The following is an 11966-nucleotide window of genomic DNA, read 5'->3' as shown; positions in this document are numbered from 1 at the left end:
TCTCTCTACCATCCTATTTCCAATGCCGGAAAATGGGGCTAAATTCCAAGGTAGTGACAGTTAAATATTCATGATAGTCAAATATTCATGCTGTACCACACTACAGTAAATCTGGATATATAAAATTCTAAGATTTGTTATAAAATAAAGATTAAATATAAGGAACAACAAAACTAGATTCATGTATGGGAAAACTTTCCCATTTAGTGGAATTTTCCACCTGGGTCTTTGATATTCATTAGCTACATTCAAGGGTAAAGCTAGCAGGCCAAAAAAATGAACAATCAAACTGAATAAAGCACACAGTATAATATGCACAGATTAAGACTCTTTAAGGTTTATAAAACTGTAGCCAGGGCACAGGATAAAAACATTTAAAACTGGGTACATACAGTTCTCGGGTGATTGATCCCCACGACCCCAGGCACAAGGGACACCTCAATCCTTTCCTCCCATTTTACAGTGATATCAATAAAGGATCGGCAATTATTTTCACCCTTATAAACGAAGGGGAAAAATAGCTTTTCTTTATTTATTGCACCATAAGATTCAACTTTTCCTCATGTCTATTAGAGAGATGTATTCAAGGCTTTCATCTAAGCACGAAATGATTTTTGAACAATTTATCACTTTAATAAGAGCAACTCTTAACATACGTTAATATCTATGTGATGGTATTTTAGAAAGACAAATTCACCCATAAAGGAGGATAAATGATCAAAGTGCCCATCTCAAAAACTTTAGCAAGCACATAGTGCTCAGATGTAATGTTTATGTATGAGTGTGTATCTGTGTAAAATCCTTCACCTAAATCACAAAGAGGGAAAGCAGGGATATTTTGATAAACCATACCTGAGTTTCTCCTCACACAAGCGAGAGAGAAACATCCCCAAAGCAAGGCCCATGTGGATTTGCACGGCTTGAGACTCATCAGCACTTGGTTTCCCAGGTAACCTGGCAGTCAGCATGTTCAGGATTTCCTCAACCTTCTCTTTGCAAGAGGTAATGAAAACTGGCACAAGGAGAGACAAAGCCGTGGCAGCCGCAGAACGGGCGATGGCACTAGCTGTGTTTTCACCAGAATAGGATTTCTGGGACATGCCAAAGAAAGAAAACAGGGGGTTGGCCTTTTGTTTAAAACATGAAGGAAATATATCTATCACGAAAACAATACGAGCTTCTCTTAGCTCCACCCCCACCAAACAAAAAAAATAATTTAAAAAAATCTGTTTCTGTGTTCATCTACGGGTTACATTTTCACTCTTACTGAAACAATTTGCTATTAAACAATCAGTTAACAAATAATATCTTTTTAAATTGAAAAAAAATTATAAGTGTCTCCTTAAAAAGGATGTGAATTCTCTCACCAGAAAGCCTGAAATCATTTCAGTGTTTTGAAAGCCCACATGTATATATAATGAAAAACATAAAGTGAAGCTATCTAAGCTTGGAGAAACCACCAAGCCACATTATAAATGTCCAGAAAGCCAGGAGTTTTCCGAGAGTGAAAGAAAAATGGGAGGTGGGGCAGTTTAAGTTCAGTATTGAAGGGTAAGTATAAATTTAGCACAGGGATCTACTGGCAGATCTCCCAAAATTTTTCGTGGGAACATTTCCCAGTAGATGGATTATTTCCTACAGGGGGTTAATTCCTTTTAATTAAAAAGGAAGTTGAATCCTAAAAGCCTCTGGTTACAAAGCAATAACCAGCTATTGAAAATGAAATGGAGAGCTCTATATGTTCCTTCCTATATGTAATTATGGGAAAAGAAATGAGTAACAGCCCTAATAAAATGACAGGGCAGCCGAATATGAACAGCTTCTACAAGAACCCCACGTTAGAGAGAGCTCCACCAGGTATTATATACATTTATAAACGTCTCAAGTGGGGAAGAAAGTCCTTTTATCATTTCTCACTATTACCCGCTTCAAATTTTCAGACACACTATAAAGGCCATGCTGTCCCTTGCAGTCAAAGCACATTAAAAAGTGTGTTTAATTCTATACTCATTTGCTCTCTAAGTTTTAGTACTTTGATAGAAATCAAACATGTGCTAAGGTATTCTTTAAGTTAATGTAACCCTATTGCAATGACAATACTACTCAAAATTACCCAGCTGCTGAGACACTGGAAATAAAAGAAGTGACTTTTGAAATAAGGCTTTGAAAAAAGTATAATAATGCAAAAATCACAATGGTAAGAGGCAATCCTGAGCTGGCTAGTGAGGAGATTATTTTTACTGGTTTGCAAGAACTAAGCAGCATTATTAGAAATCTCATACAATATCCTGTCCTGCTGAATATCTGAACCGGATAGCTATTGCAAGGACCTCCATATAAGCTAACAAGTTTTCCACCCATCATTAAAGAACACTTCTGACAGAAAACAAATCATCATAAAGAAATTACTTATGTGAGAACAATCTACCTTCCAATTTAATTCCACATTATCTAGGAAGTCATTTTTTTTTTTGTCCTCAAGTATAGTTAAAAATCTAGTTCCAGACCCTAAGCCCCAGATGAATACATACCAGGTCCTCCCAAGGGCAGGAGGACAGAGGCACAGAAAGAAGACCTAAGGCAATGGAGTTTCAGACTAAATTCATGATCTTAGCAACTGTTCAGGACCTGTGCTATATTTTTATTCAAATCAACTATAATCCGCTGCCACTCAGCTGATTGTCCCATGATCACTGTAATTCTCTAAGCAATGGACAGTGATAAGGCAGAACCAAAATATTCTTAGGCGGACACAGAAGTAAAGCATTCACTACACAGCCAATAAAGGGAAAATGAAGTCTAAACAAAAATAGTGTGTTTTCAGTTTGCTTCAAATCTTAAGATATATGCATGAAGAAAGATGACTAACAGGTGCTTTTTATGATCAACAATATCATTCTGTATTTATATAGTACTTTGTGGTTTTCAAAAGATTTTTCTATAAATTATATAATTTGATCCTCACAATCTTGTATAAAGTTGGCAAAGCATTAGTTTTTACTTAATTTTACAGATAAGGAAAATAAGATGATGGATTAAGTGTCAGGTCAACTGTCACAAAACTAATAAGGGATGAAGCAAGGGCTACAATCACTACAGATAATATTGTTCAATCACTTCATTTTATATAAATAGGGAAACAAAGGTCCTGAGCAATTAAGTGAGCCACCCATTGCACATACCCTGAAATGGGGGAAAAAAAAAAAACAAAAAAACCCCCCAACAAACTATGACTAGAAACTCAGGATCCCCCTATCTTCAGCCAATGTTTATTTTACGACAACCATAGCTCTGGACTGTGACTACATATTAGAATAATCTACAAAGCTTCTAAAATACTGATATCTAGAGCCCAATCCTGAGCAATTAAATCAGAGGTGAGGCCTACAGATCAGTATTTTTTTCTAGTATATGTTTAAAGTTCCCCAGGTGATTCTAATGTATAGCTAAGGCTGAGAATCATTACAGGATATCATGAATTTCATGTGAACAATTGATATGAGAAGAGTCAACCCTTGAGTTTTCTAATCATTTTTTATTTCTCAGACTTACATAATAAAACCAGGAGAAAAGCTGTCCTCTGGGTTGGTAATGGCTATCCACAATGACCAGGAGAGTGTCAAACACCATGGAAACCCACTCTTTCATTGAAAGGAAATTAGGCTGAACCTGCAGATAAAGAAAACAAAATGATAATGAAAAAAATTAAAAATCTAAACATAATTTCTAGATTCAGGGACAACCCCCTTCTGTATTAAAGAATGAAGTGCTATTATTAAAAAGTAAACTTCACCTGCCAGGACTGAAGGACGTGGGTAGATATTTGACAAACACACATCCTCACCTGTGCTCCAAAAGAAATAAGATTTACCTTTTATACAAGACTTAGCAGAGGAGAGAAGACGGGGGCTGCAAAAACAAATGTATCCAAGAGCTCCTAAGAGCTGTGTTTAGTGAGGATAATGTGAAGGTTAAAGGGAGACATATACAGAGAAAGCAACTCCAAATTTCTCAATTCTCTGACTTGCCATTTCACAAAAGAGGCAGTAAAGCAGCCTACAAAATTTTGATCACCACCATCTCTAGCATTTCTGCTTACTATCATTATATATTTATCATTCAAGAGACATCACAACATTTGCCAAGCTAATTAGGCATGAAAACATAATTGATTTTCAGTTTGGAAAAGAAGAGGAAAGAGAATGCAAAAAAAAAAACCAAAAAACAAATAAAACAACAATTAAACCCAACTCATTAAAAAGAGAACTTGATTTTAAAAATCATTCATGACCATGGATGTTTAAAGCATTCGTTAACTCACATGTGGTGCGTGGTGCGAACTCTAAAGATCAATTCGGTGTTAAGTATCTATCTGCTTGGAATTAATTCCTAGAATCAAACGAGGCTGCTTTATTAAGATCTTTAGTTGCTGGTCATATGCAGATTTGAATGAAGTTTGAAAACTTCAACTTTAATCAAATAATGAGATCTTGTGTTTGTACTGAGCAACAGTCAAAGGCAAGGTCATCAAGGGTAAAGGCGAAGCTCCGTCTCTGGGTTGTGTGGCTTCTCAATGTTTTGTGTACTATGTGTTACAGTGCAAAACAAAAAGGCAGAGAAATAAAGAATAGTAAGAATTCAAACTCTGAGCTAGACCCCTAGTGATCACTGGGGCGAACTACCTGTAAAGCTGCATGGCTCTATTTCTTCTCTAGAAAGAATTTCATTTTTCTCATCCTCAAAAAAGATTCTGGGCTTAAAGTTAAATTTTCATGTAGTAACTAATTACATTTTTATCCTACGTGCTATAACCCCTTGACCTCTTTCTCTTCCCCGCATGTAATGTACATATGTAGCTTTTGCCACACTGCATCTCTTCTCATTTACTGGTAATAACATCCTTTGGGGAATTCTTTCCTTCCTGATTTGAAGGCTTGGTAAAATGTTCAAACAAGCTACAAGCTACCTGTCCCATCCCACCCAACGTGTACCCATGGGACCCACAGGACTCTGAATCTTAAACAAGTGATGCAAAGACAGTAAATGACTGGAGCTGATCCATCTCAGTGGTGGTGGTGGTGGGGGGCGTTCTGCTGAGATGGCTCACCAGTACCTGTGCCTGGACTCCCCAGGTTGCCTTAGTTACTGTTCTTCCCCAAACCCAATTTTTAAGCTTTGCCTTCAATCTCAGGGGCTTCCAGATTCCTTATCTTCCTAGTTCCTTTTATTCAAATGAGAGCCTTTTTCTTTGCTTGCAATCAAAACAACGACAAAAATAACAACAACAAAACCTCCCCTCCCCCAAAACAAAAAACAACCCCACCATGAAAAAAAACAGAACAGATGGCCCATAAAATATTCTGTAGGGACAGAGATAGGCTGAATAATATTACATAAAGTCCAGTTTTTGTAGCAAGAAGTGATGGAGTATATGCTGACGCTGATGATAATGGCAACTATTACTGAGTGGATAGTATCTACCAGCTGTTGTGCTTTCCATATATTAATTTATTTAATCCTTAAATAATTGTATCTGGTAAGTATTGTTATTCCCATTTTACAGATGGCAAAACAGGCTCTGAAAAGGAAGTTACCACCAGAAGTCATGGAGCTAGTAACTGTATTAGGATTTAAATACTACTCCAAAGCCCATGTATTTACCACTCTGCTATATCGTGTCCAGATACTGAGAGCTGCTAGATAATGGGGCTTATAAGAAGAATAAATCCATGCCTTTTTATTTTGACAGATATGAATTATCTGAAAAAGTACATTGGAAATGAACATTGGCCAGCTTGCCACATGTTTAATTAAGAAATAAATGCCTTGCAAAAATGAATAGGCACTTTGTCATTGACATCTACAATTAAAATGCAAAGTACAATTTTTCTTCAGTCAGTAAACACTGCTTATTTATCATTTTTTGACAGCATTGTTCACTTTCAGTAAGCCTAGTTAACCTCCTAAGATTGGTTACCACTGATGCAATCACAAAAAGACAGCCCCTGTTGCATAAAATTGGTACCTTCAAATTGAAATAGGCCTACAGATCAGTATTTTTTTCTATTATATGTTTAAAGTTCCCCAGGTGATTCTAATGTATAGCTAAGGCTGAGAATCATTACAGGATATCATGAATTTCATGTGAACAATTGATATGAGAAGAGTCAACCCTTGAGTTTTCTAATCATTTTTTATTTCTCAGACTTACATAATAAAACCAGGAGAAAAGCTGTCCTCTGGGTTGGTAATGGCTATCCACAATGACCAGGAGAGTGTCAAACACCATGGAAACCCACTCTTTCATTGAAAGGAAATTAGGCTGAACCTGCAGATAAAGAAAACAAAATGATAATGAAAAAAATTAAAAATCTAAACATAATTTCTAGATTCAGGGACAACCCCCTTCTGTATTAAAGAATGAAGTGCTATTATTAAAAAGTAAACTTCACCTGCCAGGACTGAAGGACGTGGGTAGATATTTGACAAACACACATCCTCACCTGTGCTCCAAAAGAAATAAGATTTACCTTTTATACAAGACTTAGCAGAGGAGAGAAGACGGGGGCTGCAAAAACAAATGTATCCAAGAGCTCCTAAGAGCTGTGTTTAGTGAGGATAATGTGAAGGTTAAAGGGAGACATATACAGAGAAAGCAACTCCAAATTTCTCAATTCTCTGACTTGCCATTTCACAAAAGAGGCAGTAAAGCAGCCTACAAAATTTTGATCACCACCATCTCTAGCATTTCTGCTTACTATCATTATATATTTATCATTCAAGAGACATCACAACATTTGCCAAGCTAATTAGGCATGAAAACATAATTGATTTTCAGTTTGGAAAAGAAGAGGAAAGAGAATGCAAAAAAAAAAAAAAAAAAAACCAAATAAAACAACAATTAAACCCAACTCATTAAAAAGAGAACTTGATTTTAAAAATCATTCATGACCATGGATGTTTAAAGCATTCGTTAACTCACATGTGGTGCGTGGTGCGAACTCTAAAGATCAATTCGGTGTTAAGTATCTATCTGCTTGGAATTAATTCCTAGAATCAAACGAGGCTGCTTTATTAAGATCTTTAGTTGCTGGTCATATGCAGATTTGAATGAAGTTTGAAAACTTCAACTTTAATCAAATAATGAGATCTTGTGTTTGTACTGAGCAACAGTCAAAGGCAAGGTCATCAAGGGTAAAGGCGAAGCTCCGTCTCTGGGTTGTGTGGCTTCTCAATGTTTTGTGTACTATGTGTTACAGTGCAAAACAAAAAGGCAGAGAAATAAAGAATAGTAAGAATTCAAACTCTGAGCTAGACCCCTAGTGATCACTGGGGCGAACTACCTGTAAAGCTGCATGGCTCTATTTCTTCTCTAGAAAGAATTTCATTTTTCTCATCCTCAAAAAAGATTCTGGGCTTAAAGTTAAATTTTCATGTAGTAACTAATTACATTTTTATCCTACGTGCTATAACCCCTTGACCTCTTTCTCTTCCCCGCATGTAATGTACATATGTAGCTTTTGCCACACTGCATCTCTTCTCATTTACTGGTAATAACATCCTTTGGGGAATTCTTTCCTTCCTGATTTGAAGGCTTGGTAAAATGTTCAAACAAGCTACAAGCTACCTGTCCCATCCCACCCAACGTGTACCCATGGGACCCACAGGACTCTGAATCTTAAACAAGTGATGCAAAGACAGTAAATGACTGGAGCTGATCCATCTCAGTGGTGGTGGTGGTGGGGGGCGTTCTGCTGAGATGGCTCACCAGTACCTGTGCCTGGACTCCCCAGGTTGCCTTAGTTACTGTTCTTCCCCAAACCCAATTTTTAAGCTTTGCCTTCAATCTCAGGGGCTTCCAGATTCCTTATCTTCCTAGTTCCTTTTATTCAAATGAGAGCCTTTTTCTTTGCTTGCAATCAAAACAACGACAAAAATAACAACAACAAAACCTCCCCTCCCCCAAAACAAAAAACAACCCCACCATGAAAAAAACAGAACAGATGGCCCATAAAATATTCTGTAGGGACAGAGATAGGCTGAATAATATTACATAAAGTCCAGTTTTTGTAGCAAGAAGTGATGGAGTATATGCTGACGCTGATGATAATGGCAACTATTACTGAGTGGATAGTATCTACCAGCTGTTGTGCTTTCCATATATTAATTTATTTAATCCTTAAATAATTGTATCTGGTAAGTATTGTTATTCCCATTTTACAGATGGCAAAACAGGCTCTGAAAAGGAAGTTACCACCAGAAGTCATGGAGCTAGTAACTGTATTAGGATTTAAATACTACTCCAAAGCCCATGTATTTAACCACTCTGCTATATCGTGTCCAGATACTAAGAGCTGCTAGATAATGGGGCTTATAAGAAGAATAAATCCATGCCTTTTTATTTTGACAGATATGAATTATCTGAAAAAGTACATTGGAAATGAACATTGGCCAGCTTGCCACATGTTTAATTAAGAAATAAATGCCTTGCAAAAATGAATAGGCACTTTGTCATTGACATCTACAATTAAAATGCAAAGTACAATTTTTCTTCAGTCAGTAAACACTGCTTATTTATCATTTTTTGACAGCATTGTTCACTTTCAGTAAGCCTAGTTAACCTCCTAAGATTGGTTACCACTGATGCAATCACAAAAAGACAGCCCCTGTTGCATAAAATTGGTACCTTCAAATTGAAATGACCACTTAACTGTGATGGAGAAAGCAAAACAGAAAAGCTGCAAAGAAAAGAATCTCAGAAGACTCTAAAACTCACAGTGTAAAGTCCCACCAAGGAGCATAACTTGGTGTTGTAATCACAGACTCTAACCTCGTAAATTCAGAGCCAGGCTTCCAGAGACTTTTCACTTTTCAAATGTTGACACAACCAAAGCCCTATTGGTTCAAATCACCCTTAACTCACCTCCAGGACCCCCTCAGCGTCTGAGGAGAGGCTGGCTTCATGTTTGGATACGATGACAGCAAGGCTGCTTAAGGCCAACAGTGCATTGCCTTTGACCACTGGGCTCTCCCTGTTTAAAAAGAAAAAAATTCCAAGAGAGGATTTTGGGGCATTAACCAGAAGAAAAGGCGCTATTATAGGGAGGGCAGATGAGGTCAAAAGCACTTCCATTCCTTCACAGAGCCTCATAAACACAGGTCTGTTTGTTCCCTGAGGCCAGCAGCTTCTTTCCTCCTTCTGACACTAGTGTTGATTTTTAACTCTTCTTACAGATGCACAATCATTATGCCTTTTTATAACTTAAAAATCCAAGGTTACAAATCTAAGTTCTTTCTTCCTAAAAGTTTTATTTCATCATGTGGTTACAATTTCTGAGCTACCTTCTTCTGTGTCATCTTTGGTCCATAGAAATATATTGATTTGTTCTGAAAACACAACGAAGGACAGTTATATGAATAAGCCCAGCAGAATGGAATTGGCCTCTGGCTTTCCTAAAGCACTGGTGTTTGGAACCAGCTCTAGTCACCCACTTCAGAGAGGATACTTTACTGGCAACTTGACACACTGGCAGCTTTCCTCGGTCATTATTATTATCTCCTTCTTTCTCTTAGCATGTCAAAGCCAGCAAAGTCAGTTTGTAATACAATTTAGAGACCCTAGATAAGATGCAAAAAAGGACCTGTTTTTAGACTATTTGGATTGAGAGTTGCCCCTTTATATCCAAATGGTAGTTTTCTAATATTAGTAATAAAATCGTAAATTTGATTTCTGAATTATCAAGAAAACAGAACCTTTTAAATGTACTTACCATTTGAAAATGTATATTGAGTATTATTCCATAATTCCAACATGATCCTATAGAATAACATCTCAGCTGAGACACTGATGAGATGCCTTGGCTTGCCAACTCTATCATAATAGACCTCAGGCAACAGAGCACCCTTACTATCAGCTAGTTCAGTTCTCCGTCCTACGATTGTGGGTTCCCATAAATACAAAGAATGTTTCCCAAAACCTGGACTTGAGACCTGAACCTGAATAAGTATAAACATCTAAGAACTACTTCCTGCTTACCCCAGTGCTGGAATACAATGGATATGTGAAATAAGGAAGACTTCCAGCTGTGCTTCCCTTGCAAGCCTAGTACCTCCAGTTTCAGGCCACAGTCATGACTAAACATGAGTCAGTGGGTGTTAAAAAGTTAGTATACAACATGTGTTCTTGCAGTTTTTCTTTCATTTGGTAAGAATGGGACTTAGGATGTGTCATTATCAAGTTCTTCCATCTATCTATTCATCTGTTCTCTCCTTCCTTCTCTCTCTCCTAACTTGGGGTGGCTAAGCTCAGTGAGGACATGCTCTGCACAAGTGGTCATTTTGTGCACTACTCCTTAATTCATTCCTCTATATGGCCTGCCTCAGGTTGATTGAAAAAAGAAAAGAAAAATTATGTCAGAGGATGGTGTTGGGGAGAAAATAGGAAGGAAGACTTGTAGTCTAAGTAGATGGCTTCATCTGAGGTTTTGCTAGAGTTTTGCAGTGAGGATTATTGAGAATTCATATAGCTAATAATAAAACACCATGAAGCAAGACAAGAGCCAGGCCTTCTGAGGTGCCCTAGCCATAAAATCAGTTAAAACCAAAATTAAATATTTCTATTATCTCTTTCCTTTAGCTGAGAATATCCTGAAACCCGACCTGATCCAAAATGGTCATGAATTCCTAAAGTTAGATCAAAAACAGTTTTAAGTTCTCAGTGATCTGAGAATTAGAGACCCAGTTTTTATCATCCTGTAGAAAAACTTAGATGGTCCTCAGAAATAAGATATTAAATCTTTTAAAATAAGAGTATTAGACAAGATGAGATAAAAAGTAACTTTTTAACCCTGAAACTCTGAAAGAGAATTTAGCCTTTGTTTTAAAACAGTGCCCCAAATGATTTTGTTTCCAAAGTTTCTCTGGTCTTGACATTCCTTAGCATGTATTGTTCCTCTAAAATGGAGAAGAATGTATTTAAAGTCACTGGTAATTTGATCTTTGGTTGCAGACTAAATGCATATTCGGACATTAATCTTTGAACAGAAAAAACTAGTCCACAGTCTGCACAATACATGCTTAAGCCAAGCTATACATTTCAAAAAGGTACTATGATTAGCCCTTGATCATTTACATATTTCCCACATGCCTAGCACAGTGACTTATGGAGAGAAGATACTCAATAGATACCTTGCGAAACAAATTCAAGGAGCTGCTGGTCAGGTGAAAATCTACAACTGGTTCAGCAAAAACTCATCATCTTGTTGATCAAATAAATATTCCCTATCAGTCAAGCAGTAGTAACTAATTTACATAATAACATGTCAGCATCAGTATAGTATTTATCTAGGCAACACCACTGACACTTTAATTAAATTGTCCTTTGAAACAAAACTGATGCCATTAACCTAATTAAAAAGCTCAAGGAAGGATGAGCTACAATGATGCTTTCTTAGGGACAAACTATTATGTTACTTATTAGTAAAGTGACCCAACCCCTTGGGAATGTTTATCTTTAGATTCAAATCTATTTAATTAATAACAATGAAAATAAACTTACATTAATCATCAGGTTTTATCTGTGTTCTGATTTTCCCTTAACCTTACCCCTGATGCTTTAAAAATGTTCTCAAATAAGTAAATCAGTTTAACCCTGCGACTGGTATTTTACTCTGTGTATTTAACTTACAGCTCAGAACAAAGTAAGTCCTACACTGGCCCAAACCAGGCTGTGGCAGCCATGGTCCAAGGAACAGAAGGCTAAGCTGGCAGGAGGTGGTGGTGGGGCCCTCATATGGTTGGAAGAAGTCAACGAGGAAAAGTAAAGAAAGGGAAGCAGAGTGATTTTTCCACCCGCTCTATCATTAATCTCTTTGCCTCTGGACCTTAACTATCTCCTATTCACCTGCTGGATTGTCAGGATTCCTTTAATAAGATAAGGCCTATAAAATACTTTTGAAATTTTTGAG

General features: G+C 37.0%; 1 protein-coding gene across 3 annotated transcripts in view; it reads right to left on the bottom strand.

The window, feature by feature from the left end:
- Nucleotides 1-11966, bottom strand: part of FOCAD (focadhesin) — a 270313-nt gene that overhangs the window by 52779 nt on the left and 205568 nt on the right. For all 3 annotated transcript variants that reach the window (XM_023533725.1, XM_023533726.1, XM_023533727.1), the window contains 3 exons: nucleotides 8924-9032; nucleotides 6212-6328; nucleotides 853-1091 (listed from right to left, as the gene is read on the bottom strand). In XM_023533725.1, coding sequence (XP_023389493.1) covers nucleotides 853-1091; nucleotides 6212-6328; nucleotides 8924-9032 — 465 coding nt within the window. The remainder of the gene's footprint in view (nucleotides 1-852; nucleotides 1092-6211; nucleotides 6329-8923; nucleotides 9033-11966) is intronic.

Source organism: Pteropus vampyrus, unplaced genomic scaffold (genome assembly GCF_000151845.1).
Source record: "Pteropus vampyrus isolate Shadow unplaced genomic scaffold, Pvam_2.0 Scaffold109, whole genome shotgun sequence".
Taxonomy (NCBI): Eukaryota; Metazoa; Chordata; class Mammalia; order Chiroptera; family Pteropodidae; genus Pteropus; species Pteropus vampyrus.
This window is presented reverse-complemented; position numbering and strand designations above follow the sequence as displayed.